Source organism: Mus pahari, chromosome 1 (assembly GCF_900095145.1).
Source record: "Mus pahari chromosome 1, PAHARI_EIJ_v1.1, whole genome shotgun sequence".
Taxonomy (NCBI): domain Eukaryota; kingdom Metazoa; phylum Chordata; class Mammalia; order Rodentia; family Muridae; genus Mus; species Mus pahari.
Window position 1 is genome coordinate 115,842,013 of NC_034590.1, and position 14,856 is coordinate 115,856,868.

The window sequence follows — 14,856 nt, forward strand, 5'->3', positions numbered from 1 at the left end:
CAAAGCTTTGCCCTCACATAAACCTAGCACCTGGTGTGTGCCAGACACTTGGCACATGACATTTTATTCTGTCCTTTGACGTACATATGATTCCTATGCACCTTTGAAAAATTAAGAAACAAGAGGCTGGAAGAGGAGAGATAGCTTGGCTAAGGTCTAACTGGAAGTTGGAGGAGCTAAGCTTCAGATCCCATCATCGAGTCCCAGAGTTTGTTCATACAGAATCTTCAAAAATTCTGCCAGGGTGGTGACAAATGTCTGTCATCACAGCATGTGGGAAGCAGAGGCAGGAGAAAAAGGAGTTTTGTGTTATCCTTATCTACAAAGAGAATTTTTTTTTCTTTTTTAAGACAAGGTCTCTCTGTAGCCCTGGCTATTCTGGAACCCACTCTGTAGACCAGGCTGGCCTCCAACTCAGAGATCTGCCCACTTCTGCCTCCCAAATGCTGGGATTAAAGGCGTGCACCACTGTGCTTGATTTGTACAGTGAATTTGAGACTAGCTCCAGATCTGTGAGGCTCTGAATCTAAAAAAATAGAGGGGGGCAGGCAGGTGGAGAGACAGCTCAGTGGCTAAGAGCACTTGTGGCTCTTGCAGAGGACCTGTGTTCGGTTCCCAGCACCAGGTGGTAGCACACAACCAGTAACTCCAGTTCCAGGGGATTCTATGCCCTCTTCTGGCCTCTGTGGACACGGGGCAGACACATGGTACACAGACATTCAAGCAAACTCTACATATAAAATGAAAAATCTTTAAAATTTAAAAACATAAAGCCAGAGGTGCGAGGAGCCTTTTGTGAGCTAACTCGTCTAATGCTCTTCATTTTCAGTTGCAGAAACAGAGGCCCCGAGAGTGCAGTGACTTCTCACACCCGCAGGTAAGCAGACCCAGGCCTTTGTCCTGCAGGACAGGACCTGGAAGATGCCCCCTCCTACGCAGCTCCCCGCTGATGGCCTCCTCTTTGGCTTCCCCCATGTGCCTTACTACTTACTGTTGGGCTTTCCCAATGGATGAACAGAGAGGAAGCACTGTGGCCACCTCAGCACTCGCTTGCTCTCCCGATTAACCTGTCACTTTGGGTATCTGCAGGCACAGATAGGTGGGCTCAGGCCGGAGACAGAGGAAAAGTAAGTGATGCTGTCATTGGTGAGGGCTGAAGGGATGCACCTCCCTCTTCCTATGGGCAGGCCTGCCTCTGGCAACACTGGGTTAGTTATTGACCTCCGCACCTTTCCTTTTGGGTGGGTTCTTAGAGAGAGGGGCCTGGGACTCTGAAGGCAGGTCCATAGACCTGGGCCGGAGGAATAGGAAAGAGGAAAGGATAGGGAAGGAAGGGAGCTTAGGAAAGGGGTCAGAAGTGGTAGAGACAAGTGGAGGGAATCGTGAAAGTAGATGGGGTTGGGGCTAATCTTCCAGTCACCTTCAGTCATCCTGCTTTCTCTCCAGTAGCACCTCTGATTTTTAAGAAAAAGATTTGATTGGTACTTTATGTGTTATGTGTATTAGTGTTTTGCCTGCATGTGTGCACGTGAATCACAAGCATGACCCAGGGGGCACCAGATCCTCTGGAACTGGAATTCCAGACTTAGGAGCCATCGTGTGGGTGCTTGAAACCAAACCTGGCAGGTCCGCAGCTAGGGCAGCCAGTGCTCTCAACCTCTGAGACATCTCTCCAGCTCTGAGTATCCCTCACTTTTTTTTTTTTTTTCGAGACAGGGTTTCTCTGTATAGCCCTGCCTGTCCTGGAACTCACTTTCTAGACCAGGCTGACCTTGAACTTAGAAATCTGCCTGCCTCTGCCTCCCGAGTGCTAGGACTAAAGACGTGCGCTACCACGCCCGGCTTATCCCTCACATTTTTGTTTGGTTTGGTTCCCTGACAGCCTTGACTGCCCTGGAACTCACCCTGTAGACTGACCTTAATTTACAGAGATCTGCCTGCCTCTGCCTCCCAAGTGCTGGCTGGGATTAAAGGTGTGAGCCACCACTGCCTGGAGAACACCTTATACTTCGAGTTCTCTTTAATGTACCCCAAACCTAGAGATTGTTGAGTGGTCTACCCTGCTCATCCCCTCTGCCTACAACTGTGCTTGTTCCCTTATCTTACAGGTCTTCAATTCCCTACTGAGCCCTTTCCTGGTCCCCTCCTGCCAGCAAAGACCATCTGCCTCATCTGGGATGCTGGTGCCTTCAAAGCCCATTTCCCATAGCCTCTCAGGTCTCTGCCGGGCTACGGTTCTCCAGACATGGGGCACTGACTAGTCTGTGGTCTGTGTCTGTGCCCTGTGACCTACTGGGGATGCTGGGAATTTAACTCTCTCTTTGCTCTTAAGCTTGGCAGTGGTAGTACTCATCTTAGCACTCAGGAGGCAGAGGCAGGCACATCCAGGGCTACACAGAGAAACCCTGTCTTGGGAAAAAGTTTATTTTTTTTTAAAGATTTATTTATTTATTCTATGTAAGTACACTGTAGCTGTCTTCAGACACTCCAGAAGAAGGCATCAGATTTCATTATGGATGGTTGTGAGTCATCATGTGGTTGCTGGGATTTGAACTCAGGACCTTTGGAAGAGCAGTCGGCGCTCTTAACCACTGAGCCATCTCGCCAGCCCCGAAAAAGTTTATTCTTAAGAATTTCATACAAGCATACAATGAATATGATCAGATCTGCACCATTTGCCCCTTGCTGAGACACTGAGAATTCTTATCTTGCTTATGAGTTCCTGGGGGGAAGAAAAGGAGAGGAAGAAGTCGGGACCCAGAAGGTTCTCAGCTGCCCTTCGGGGGCTTTTGAGGAATTGGAAAAAGATCATGTGTCCTGTGTCCTGGGTGGCAAGAGCATGGGCTCTCCAACCGTATACCCTGAACTTGACCATAAATCTGTGACTTTCTTGCTGTGTGATCTTAGGCCTGTTATTTAACTTCTCTGAGCTCTGGTTTCTACATCTCTACAAGAAGAATGCCATAGTTGCCCGCCTTTAAGTGGTTCTGGGCTGCAGCCCGAGCACCAATTCTCAATGACCTTGTAAAGCCCCTTTCCCATCCCTGGTCCCTGTTCTGCACCCCAACCCCGGATCCCCGACCCCTCCCCGTGTGCTAGCAAGGCAAGAACTCTACCCAGTGTTTGTCCCTTCCTGCACTCTTGTGATGTGCCGTTGCTAGGAATGCTTTTCCTGCCTTACATATCGAATACTCTTCGGTGTCACCACCAGGAAGCCTTCCTTGACTTCCCCATCCCCTCCTTCCCCAACCAGGGCTGGTACTGGGATTCCTCTTCAGAGCTTCCCTTGTAGATGGAAGAGAACCCCCCCCCCCTTGCCAGCAATGAAGGAAGGACACCGTGTCCCTGCGGGGCCCAAGGTTGAGACCGGTTCCCAGTGAAGATAGTAAAATGACTGGAGGCTGAGCAGGGCTCCCTGTACGCCTCCTTCCTGCCCCAGTTTTATTTTGTTTCAAGAATCATTCCAGGCAGCACCCCTGGCTGCCACCACAGCCACCTGGGCACACTGTTTCATGCAGTATAGAAGGAAGGAAGTAATAAGGGGATGGAGGGTGGGGGGTGTGGTCTGCCCTGCAAAGCCATTGGATTAGAAAGAGTCTGAGGGCTTCCAGATGACAAGGCCTGGCCCAGCCACCACTATCCCTGGCCTGTTTTTCACCTCTTGATATTGGCCACAGGGTGAGAAGCTTCAGTGGGTCCAGTTGTGGCTGGTGTCCTGTTGACCTGTGTCCCTCTTCTATCTGCCCTGCTCCTTGTCGTTGACCATAACGATTAGACCCGCTTCCAACTGGACCTCCATGATTCATTAGGGCAAGGACCAGAACCCTCTTCTGACCACTCCCACGCCCACTGCCCTTTTAATCTTCAGGTTCCAGAGAGAAGGAGCCAAAAGCCACCATTTCTCTGGGAGAATTGCCTTTCTCAAGTGACAGCCAGCACCTCATGTATGATGCGATCCCCTCGCTAACTCTGGCCAGATGGGAGTCAAAGACCGATTTTGGTAGTGGTGTACAACCAAACCTGTTGCTTAGGAACACCATTTCCCCAGAGTTCCTACTGGCTCAAGACTAAGGAGCAGTCTTAGTTTTAGGGAACTTGACCTAGAATTCCTAGGGTTGGATTCAGACCGGCTTGATACCTTCCTTTCAAGAGAAGCCTGGCCTGGAGGGACACCAGCCAACACTGGGGAATCTGTGCTGATTTGCTCTGGATCCACACAAGGATCTGGACCTGGGCCACTGGGGACTTCTGGTCCCCTCAGGGTGGATGGTCAGGTGAGCCTTCATACGGTCTACTGGCTTCTGTTGGGCCTGGTCTCCTGGCCTCTTCTTGTGTCCACGGCAGTGGGCAGAGTCTGTGTTTGGGATGGTCTAGTTTGGGTCTCTTCTATTGTGTGACTGCTCACCATGATCCCCACGACCCCCATGGTAAATATGGGGTGCTGTTTTTTCTCTCACCCTCAAAGCGAAACTCCTTCCCTGTCTGAGAGCTCCTCGCTGTTACCGAAGCCCTCAGGGCTCCCTCCCAAGTTCATCTGCCCGGGTTGCTACTTGGCACCAGCATCTTGGGTTCCTGGCATCCTGAGTGCTATGTCTTGTTACTATTAGCCTTGTCACTAGAGGAACTATCCCCTCAAGACTTATTAACAAGTCCTCCAGGGAAATGGCAGAAGGGGAGTTGGCCAGTTCTGAAGCCCACATCCCTTTGCAGGCCAGGAGCCATACTTCCCAAGGCTCTTCAGTATAGTTGGTCAGTCTGGTAGGTTCCCAGCCAGCTACAGGTAGACCACAGTGGGGAAATTACCCTGGGTCCCCAGATGAAGAGCCACACCCATTCTTCCATGACAGTCTGGACAGAGGGTCCAAGATGGCTGATGAGAAACCCCCCGGGAGTTGGGGCAGCCCTGGTGTTCACAGCTCCAGCTGGCTATGGAGAGGGCTTCGCTGGATAGAACTGAGATGGTGCCAGGCTCCGGAGGCTCTGCTGCCCAACCTGGCCTGCCCTGGCTCTTAGTTTCGCCGGACTGGATGCCACATGGACACAGGCCTGCGCAGTGTGGCCAGCATCTGGTTCCAGTGTGTGGTGCCCATGCCACTGGCCCCTGGCCCAATGATGACATGGCCCACGTTGTCTCCACGGCCGTCGCTGCTGCTCTCAGCCACTGTCACCCGGAGAGACAGGTCCTGGGGAGAAGGTGACATGAAAGATTGGGACCAGGAGCAGCTGAGGGAGGGGTTCTTCCTGGCTCCAAGGCTCCAAGGCCCTGTGAGGTGCACACAGCTCTTTGAACCTTCCCATCTGACTTGGGAGAAGAGACTTGTCCTAGTTACTTCCAGATGGATAAGCCAGCTATGATGTGACCTCGCTAAGTGCTAAAAAGTGACAGTCCCAGCAGGATTCAAAATCCATCTCTCACTTCTCTGTCCCTCGACATTTTTTTCTTTAAGATTTATTTTTGAGTTTGAAAAGATGGGTCAGCAATTAAATACACTTGCTATTCTTGCAGAGACCTTGGTTTGAGTCCCAGCATCTACACGTTGACGCAGTAACCCGAGGGTATCTGAACTCTCTCTGTAGGCATCTGGCATGCATGCTATGCACAGACATACATGCAAGCAAAATGCTCATACCCTTAAAATAATAAAAACCTTTAAAAGATTTTATTGTAAAATATGTATGTCTGTAATGGGAAATACATACATATTCACGTACATGGGCATGTGAGTATAGGTACTCACAAAGGCCAGAAGAGAGCACTGGACCCTCTGGAGTTGAGATTATAAGCAGTTGTGAACCAGCTGATGTAGGTGCTGGGACCTGAACTTGGGTCCTTCACTAGAGAAGCATGTCTCTTAACCACTGAGCCATATCTCCATCCCTGCTTGTTCTTTTTTTATTTTAAAATTTTAAAAAGATTTTATTTATTTATTTTATATTTGATGAGTACACTGTCACTCTCTTCAGACACCCCAGAGGAGGGCATCAGATCCCATTACGGATGGTCGTGAGCCACCATGTGGTTGCTGGGAATTGAACTCAGGACCTCTGGAAGAGCAGCCGGTGCTCTCAACTTCATCTCTTCAGCAGCCCTGCCCCCGCTTGTTCTTGAGACAGACAGCCCAGGATGGCTTTGAACTTGCTATGTAGCTGAGACTGTACATGGATTCCTGATCTTCCTGCCTTGGCATCTTAAGTACTAAAGTAACAAGAGCATGCCACTATATCTGGGTTAGAACTCAGGCTGTTGGATTGTTTATTTGTTTTGGTCTGTTTTGGTTAAAAAAAGAATTTTCATGTGTAGAAGTGTTTGCCTGCATGTATGTATGTATCTGCATCACATGTATACAGTGCCCAGAGAGGCCAGAGAGGGTGCTAGATACCCTGGAACTGGAGTTACAGGTGGTTGGGAGCTACCAAGTGGGTGCTGGGAACTGAACCCAGGTCCTTGGGAAGAGCAGCGAGTGCCCTTACCTGTGGAGCCATCGCTCCAGTCCTTTGCTTTTGCTTGTGAGGCAGTTTCACTACGTGGCCCTTGTCAGTCTACAGCTCACTCTGTAGACCAAGATGGCCTCGAAACAGAGATCAGACTTCTATTTCACAGGCTTCCCTGGAACTAAAGGCCTGTGCTACCACTGCCTCACCGGTGCCAGTCCAGGCTGGCCTCAGAATCCCTATAGAGTGGAGGATGACCTTGAACTTCTCATTCCCCTGCTTCCACCTCCTGAGTGCTCCACCATGCCTGGTTTATGAAGGTGTGTGTGTGTGTGTGTGTGTGTGTGTTGGCAATCCAGGATCTTGTGTGTACTAAGCAAGTGTTCTAGCATCTGGCAACACCCCCGCCAGGAGTTGGGCCTTTGCTACCCACTTCTTTGTCTTTAAAATGTACAGCATTTCCTACCTCACAGGACGGTTCTAAGAAGAAAACCAATTAAACATGTAGGTGGAGGGAGACCTAAAAACTGAGAAGAAAATGTGTGGCTGGTCCTTGCCCATTATTAGAGCGCTGATGGGGCCTTTACTATTACTGGTATAGTCTTGTCAGATCGCAGCTGAGGTTGGGGTTCAGTGAGAACATATTTGAAACATTGGTTTAACTATTCTTACCTAGCCCCTCAACAGCTTTAGGTTTTGGAGGCCAGAGAGAAGTGGCCTTGTGGTAAACACAGCAAGAGCAGGGATCAAATGGGTAGACTGTCCAATAAGAAACAAGGGCATGATCCCTGGACCAGTCAGATATGCTGGGATGTTGCCTGGATTCCTAGGTTTGGGACACCCAAAGTGAGGCTGACATCCAGCTCTCAAACTACAGGGTGCAGACAGGGGTCGGCAGGGTGGCTCGATGGTAAACTGGTTGCTTAGCATACACAAAGCCTTGGGTTTATCAGCAGCACTGAAAAACAGAAGAAATTCCCAAGAGCATCTCCAAGAGGGGACTAGGCAGGCCCTGCCCAGTCCCTGAGCTGCACAGCAGACTTTAGCTCAAGGACTAAAGGACTTTCTTTGTTGTTGTTGTTTTGAGACAGATTTTTCTGTGTAGCTCTAGCTGTCCTGGAACTCACTATGTAGACCAGGCTGTCCTCAAACTCACAGAGATCCACCTGCCTCTGTCTCCTGAATGCTGGGGTTAAAGGTGCGTGCCACCAACTGGTGGTGGTGACAAGGTCTTAGCTGGATCCTTGCAGTAGGAACTCTGAAGGCATAGGCCTACAGCCAGGGTCCTGGGGTTGCCTTGAGCTCATCTTCAAGCAGTGCAGGTCCTCTACTGGGAGACTTCTTTCTCAGAGCTCAGCTTAGCTGTCCCCTTATGCAGAAAGCCCCCACCCCAGCCACTAATCCAATGGAGATTACAAAGTGAGGACTCCCTGTCTGTCTTTCATAGGCATCAAGAAAGCAGTTCTTGGGTCCCCAACCCTACCATAGCACTGACACTTAGTCTCGGGCTCAGTCAATGATTAACTAGAAGGGGGTTGGCTTGAGGTCCCAAGAGGCAACACTGGAGGGGTGCAGTGGCCCAGTCCTGTGAGTACCCAGCCCACCTCACCTGTAGCACAATGGCTGGTACTGAGAAGATCATGGCTTCGTTGAAAACTGGGTTGGGGTCATCCCTCTTCACAGCCGTCTTCTTCTTGCTCATTTTCCTCCCGTCCTGCAGCAGGTATACTTTGACGAAGGGGTCTACAGGCAGGTAGGGGCGAGGGTCAGCGACCCCGGCTACTCTGGCTCCACCCACTGCCTCTAATTCCCTGACGTTGGACTACTGCTGTTATCTCTAAAGCCCACTGTTTGGTGTTTATTTATTTATATTAAGAAATGGGAGGTACTTGGGGGTGGGGTGGGGGGAGGGGAAGCTGGATCAGGATGTAAAGTAATAGCAGTTCCTGACTCAGGCAGCCCACTGCATATGCTCATTCTATCAGTAACCTGAGTGCAGATGGCAGACCCTGAGGGCAGAGCCTGACAGTGCACAGCTCTGAGATACCAAGTCTCCCTACTGTTGCAGGATATTTGATCATACTGCGAACCCTGAGATAGTGTTAGTTACTGGGAAAAAACAAACTGTTTTCAGTCATTGTGTGGCTCAGCCCTAGCACACACCTTTAGTCCACAAGCTTTCTGACTATTACAAACAGGATTATATTAAGTCAACTGTAGGTTAAGATCTCGGTGAACAAGCAACCAGTTAGCAGGAAGTAACAGAGGATTTTAAAGAAAAAACCAGAGAAAGTAAGAAGAAGCCAGGAGGACAGAGAGAGAGACACAGGAAGTCCAAGGGAGGGGCACCAAGCTTGAAGGAGGTTGTCTGAGAGGTTTGTTGTGAGGAGGGGAATTCCTAGTGGGATGTTGGCTAAGGAGAAAGGTCAGCTGGGTGCTTTCTCTGCCTCTTCGAGCCAGCAGGCTTTCTCCCTAGCGTCTGGCTCCTGAGTCCTCATTGGTAAAATCAAATGATTGAAATTTTGTTAAACACACACACACACACACACACACACACACACACACACACACACACACACACACACACCATCCTATTGCCTGAGGCCCTAGGCTGTCAAATCCAATGGGTCCCTGGCATCTAGGGTACTGGAGTCTCTGGTCTGCTTCCTCATCTCTGAATGGATGCTCACCCTCCATTTCTTGCCTAACGCTACAGCCTAGAGCCCCCAGGTTCCACCAATTCCCCTCACCCTCCACACCCTGGGCTATTGTCACCCTCTGGGGTTCTACTACTTCTGTAGCTGAATTAATCTTTCCACTGTGCCTGGCTCCTGAGCATAGCTAAAGCCACAGGGGCTCTGGGGCTGTGCCACAGACCTGCTCAGAACAGGACAGCTCCCCCACCCACCCATCCACCCTCCTCCCCAAGCCTCACGGAAGAGCTGAGTGCACAGGCCCTCACCTGCTGTGGTCTTCTCATTGGTCCAGATGAGATTCTTGGCTTTCACCACAACCACAGTCAGCCGCTCAGCTGTGGGCAGGTAACTGAGGGACAGCAGGATCTCTCCCACAGCGTCAGCAGCCTGCGGAGATAGGAATGGTTCAGAAGTCTTCTGCCCTTCAAGCTTCAAGAGGTCTGGACCAGGCAGGGGTGGGCGGGGGAGGTGGATGGCTCCTTCTTCGTTGGAAAATCGCTGCTTTGGGGGTAACTCTTAAACCTAGATGTCAGGCTGACAGGATAGATAAAAAGGACAACCCTTCGGAGGGAGCACACACAGACCCTCCTTACACTGTGTGGAGAGCAAGTCCTGGAAGGAAGCCCAGAGGCTGCCTGTCAAGTGCATCAATCAGATGCAGTTCTGTTCCCTCATTATGGGCTGAGGAAAACATTCTATGACTTGTGCATAGGGATCCAAGCTGACAGCATTTGCTTAAGTAATAATGTTCCCTGGCACTGTCACAAGGCTAAAAGGACGTTTCAGCGTGGCCTCTGTCTGAAACAACCCACTAGCTTATAGAGTAGAGCCTCTGAGGTTTTGGTAGTAACCACTGAGATGAGGGCCTGGAGAGATGGCTCAGCAGCTGAGTACTGCCTCTTCCAGAGGCTCAGGGTCAGTTCCCAGCACCCATAAGGCAGCTCACAGGCATCTACAACTCCAGTTCCAAGGAACTGGGCATCCTCTTCTCACCCCCTTAGGCCTGAGTTATGTACAATGACACATATATACATTCAGGCAAAACACTCATAAGGTAAAATAAATAAATAAAATATAGAATAAAAATAAATAGCTGGGAGGTGGTGGTGCATGCCTTTAATCCCAGCACTCAGAAGGCAAAGGAAGGTGGATATCTGTGAGTTCGAGTCCAGCCTGGTCTATAGAGAGAGTTCCAGGACAGCCAGGGCTACATAGAGAAACCCTGCCTCAAAAACCCAATAAAATAAAATAAGGAAGAGAAATAAATAAATGTTAAAAAATAAAAATGAAAGAACCGAGAAGAGGGCGGGGGATGGCGCTGTGGGTAAAAGCATTTGCCACTAACTCCAGTGACCTGAGTTCAACACCAACAACACACATGGTGAAGGGGCGAACCAACTTGTAGAAGACATGCGGTCTTCCGACTTCCACATGCATTCTCTGTGTATATGTGCATGCCTGTACACTCATACACACAGAAAACACAGTAAATAAATAAATGCAGTGTAAGATAAAATTAAAGAGCTGTAAGCAGTGGTGCCTGTAGGATGTGTTTGTCAGCACATGCAATGTGTGGCTTCCGTAGGGTGTGGCTTGGGACCCTGTCTCTGTTCTAATGCTGTCAGGGTCCAGTTAAGGGACAGGATACTGGCATCTCTCCCAGGCAGTGGGTGAGGGTACTTTCTCCCCGGGGGAACCAGCAGGCAAAAGCAGGGGATACCTTATTCTGGTCCTGCAAGTACAGCCAGCCATTGAAGGGCTGCAACGGGAGATCCAGAACGGACAGCTTCAGCCCCACCTCGCCGGCGCTCACGTTCCGCTCATCCTCGTCGATGCCAAACACAGAAAATCTAAGGCTCTTCTCCTCCAGGGCTGTGGGATCCAGTGGGACCGAGAACTTCTCATCGAAGAAGATGGGGTAGGCATTCCTCTGGATCTGCAGAGAGAGGGGCCGTGGAGGGGCTTCCTGGTACCACCATCTCAGCTCTGCGTCCTCTTTTTTTTTTTTTTTTTTTTGTGGTGCAGTCTTGAAAGTTTGTTTGTTTAATTTTGGTTTTCTTTTCAGACTGGATCTCACATAGGTCAGGATGAACTCCTGACCTTCCTGCCATTAACTGCAGAAAGCTAGGATTACAAGCATGAGCTTCCATTCTGCACCTCCCCCCTCTTTTCCTTTTCCAAGACAGGGTCTCCACTGTGTAGCCCTGCCTTCTCTGGAACTCATTACGTAGACCAGACTGGCTTTGAACGCAAAGAGACCTCCTCCCCTTTTCAGCCAGGGTCTTACTATGCAGCTCTGGCTGGTCTAGAACTCACTATTTTGCCCAGAATTTTGTCTTGAATTTAACCATCTTCCCGCTTCAGCCTCTAGAGCTGCGGTATGAGTCTACCATGCCTGGCAGTCTTGGGAGGTTTTGGTTGTTGATGGCATTTGATTGGGTTTTGGTTGCTTTGAGACAGGATCCCACATAGGCCTAAATGACCCTAAATTCATTATGTAGCCAAGGACAGCCCCGAGTTCCGTATCTCGCTGCCTCTATCTTCCAAAGGTTGAGGTTACTGGGAAGGTTTAAATGTCTCAATATCGTCGGGCATGGTGGCGCACGCCTTTAATCCCAGCACTCGGGAGGCAGAGGCAGGCGGATTTCTGAGTTCGAGGCCCGCCTGGTCTACAAAGTGAGTTTCAGGACAGCCAAGGCTATATAGAGAAACCTTGTCTCGAACCCCCCCCCCCAAAAAAAAAGTCTCAATATCCCCTTCTTGCTTGTAGTCAACCCATTGGCCTGGCCTTAGAAGCTTCTGTAATGGAATCCTAGTAATCTTCATCCTCACACCATGCTATGACAAACCCGCTCTCCATCTCTCCTGTCTGCCTTGCTCAGCACAGCTTTGGAGGGCAGGCAGGCAGTAGGAGCTAGACAATTGTCTGTACACAGTCATGAATGCCAGTGCCCTGTAGAGCCTGGCGAAGCCTTCCTGATTGTCACAAGATAGATGGATGAGGGGACAGATAGACAGATGGATGGAGTGACTAGGCAGGGCTGGGCACGTTTCATCCCCCAGCTTCTGGATGTCATTGGCCTCCTCCCAGGAAACTGTGGGCAGTCCTCACGGAGGTGCATGGGAGGCTCTGCTTGCCCTTCCGTGGGGAGCCGCCTGAGTCACTGCACGGTGGTATTTAAAGAGCGGCTCTCATCCCTGGCACATTCTCTGAAGCTGAGGGGGTTGCTTGGCCTGGAGGCAACACCCCATCCCCACAGTTAGACTGTTGGGCTGTGATGTCATGTTAGGCTGTGACGTCATGAAGCTTGCCATCCTGGGAACAAACTCTACTTAGCTTCTAGCCACTTTGATCTCACCCAGCACTGCCAGGCTCTGGGAAGGTTCTCCCTGCAGCAACTGCATCCTTCAAACAACTATGGAACCGTGTTGTCCACACGGTGGTCTGCCTCAGAGCAAGCTTCTGTCCACCAATGTCCCTCCTCAAAGGACATATCCCGAGTCACCCAAAATCCTTCCCATGGCTCAGGCCAAGAGCAACACAATGTGTGTCAGACCTGACAGCGGCTCTTCGTGGTCCAGAGAACTGCTCTGGATCGCCTACTAAGGACCGAGTTAAGCCCCGTGAATGTATACACCGAACACCCAGCCCATGCTTATTTAACAGATGGGGAAACTGAAGGCAGATGCTTAAGTGACTTGTTCAAGGTTGTACTGCCAGGCCAAGGTGGGACTTAGATTTTAACCTGACTCCTAACCATCCACTCCTGCATGGCCAGTAGGAAATTGGGCCACCCCCTTGGCGCTCTACGTACAGAGAGCTGATGGCTAGTTCTAGAGTTTTCCAGAATTATAGGAGTACTATGGGGGGGGGGGGAGGCGGGCATAGAATATCTACCACTGAAAGCCAGATAATGTTCAGGGTGGTAAGAATGACTAGGCACAGAAGACCCTTGGTCCTGTAGGGCACAGATCACTGGGGGTTCATCTGGCCCATCTCAGAGGGCTGGGGATCTGGACTCCTACCAGCCTGCTACTGGGCGGTGGGGTATGGCTGTCAAGGTGAGGCACCTTGCAAGCATTCTGTGACCTTCTTGTTGGATCCAACCTCTCCTTTCCTCTTGATTGCTGACCATCAGGGAAGGGACTCTGGCCAGCTTGAACATGGCGAGCATGGCTCTGGCAGGCCTTGCCCTTCTCTCTGCCCCTCTGCCTTGCTAAACACTGTCAGATCACATTCCCAAAGCTAGCCACCAAGGTCTAGTCCCTTATTTGGACACTTCCTCTTCCTAAGGCTGACTATCAAAGTCCATCAATCGAGAGCCCCCTTGGCTCACCTAATTAACATGCCCAATTAAAACTAAACACTTCAGCCTAACTCGGGGTTTCCCCCTTGTACCTTTATAAAATACTGTTGTGTTCCTACGCGCCTCACCTGTCTCCTTTCCAGAGGCAGTCCTTTGTCCTCTGGGACAAATACTTCCTCCCTCCCTTGTTCTCTCCCCTTCTCTCTCATTCTCTGTCTCCTGTATTTGCCTCTTATTCCCTGCCCTCTGCCAGATAAATGGGCAAATAAATCTCCTTTGTGCTGAGAACTTGATCTTGAGGGTCCTGGTCCAATACAGATCCTAACAGTCAAGGGCCATGCCAACATGCTCCCCTAGTCACCAGCTTCCAGCAGGGTGAGCCACCAGGATCACCAGAAGAAAAGAGAGATCAGAGGGAGGTTCAAGTGCTTATCTTCCAAAGCTTGTCTTCAGTTTCTCTGAGGGGCTGACCACACCTTCCCACAACAGAACACAGCTCCTAAAAAGGTGGCCCTTTCATTTGGGGGTCCAGAAAAATCACTTTCCTCTCATTCTCTTTTGAGTCCCCGGGGTGGGCCTCCCTTCATGTGAACAAATTCATGGAACCATATGGACACTGAGGTCACCCCTCCTCCATCCACTTCAAAGCAGATAAGTCTGTCACTGAGCTCTCCCCCAGATCAGCCAAATGAGCAGCCCATCTTTCTTCCTGCCAAGACTCCATGTTGACAGATGTGGAGGTGGACATCCACTGTCCTTGAGTGATAGGAAGATTGAAATCTATACACAGCAGGAACACAAAGCTGGTTCTAGGCATAGCCATCCTACTCTGGATCCACATTCTGATCTGCTCTCCAGCGCCCCCTGTCATCTTGTCTGGTACTGCAAATCTGCTCACCAGCCCAGAGGTCAGCTTCCCAGGAGGGCTTCAGGGAGCCCAGTGCACCTCTGTCCCCGCCCCACTTACCCGGGAGATGCCCACGATCTGTTCGTCTGGCAGCAGACTGACACGCATGAAGCAGGACTCGAAGGTGGCCTCCTCGCGCTCCAGGAGGTCCTTGCCTTGCAGTACTGCCACGTGGAGGGTGTGGGAGGCTCCATCATAGTCCATGCTCACCTCCACCTGGCCTAGGGTGAAATCCTGCCCAAAGGTGTTGCTCACAGAGGAGATGGAATTCAGAGAGTCAGCCGACTGTGACTTGCGGAGAGTACCATAGGGGGCCAAGTCCAGTTCGCGGCCCATCAGCTCCAGGGGTCCCAGCTCACTGATGCTCTCACAGGTGTCTTCTATACTGAGGCTGCCTTTGCGGCTGGGTGGTCCCCGAGTGGTGGTCCGCTGGGCATTCCAAGGAGGGACCCGCTGAGGGTGAACAAAAGGGACAGGGAAACATCATATGGGGCTAAGGCACCATCTGTAGGAG

At 50.7% G+C, this 14,856-nt stretch overlaps 1 protein-coding gene and 1 long non-coding RNA gene across 2 annotated transcripts in view; one reads left to right on the forward strand and one right to left on the reverse strand.

Moving 5' to 3' along the window:
* Window positions 1–4,156: 4,156 nt before the first annotated feature.
* On the forward strand, window positions 4,157–5,651 carry LOC110324905. Its single transcript, XR_003845295.1, has 2 exons — window positions 4,157–4,749; window positions 4,848–5,651. It is a non-coding gene; the product is annotated as an uncharacterized LOC110324905 (long non-coding RNA).
* Window positions 4,363–14,856, reverse strand: part of Syt12 (synaptotagmin 12) — a 30,621-nt gene continuing 20,127 nt past the window's right edge. The window contains exons 4-8 of the mRNA XM_021202596.2: window positions 14,403–14,795; window positions 10,849–11,064; window positions 9,395–9,515; window positions 8,042–8,175; window positions 4,363–5,183 (exon numbers count right to left, since the gene is read on the reverse strand). Of these exons, the coding sequence (XP_021058255.1) occupies window positions 5,010–5,183; window positions 8,042–8,175; window positions 9,395–9,515; window positions 10,849–11,064; window positions 14,403–14,795 (1,038 nt within the window). The 3' untranslated portion in view covers window positions 4,363–5,009. The remainder of the gene's footprint in view (window positions 5,184–8,041; window positions 8,176–9,394; window positions 9,516–10,848; window positions 11,065–14,402; window positions 14,796–14,856) is intronic.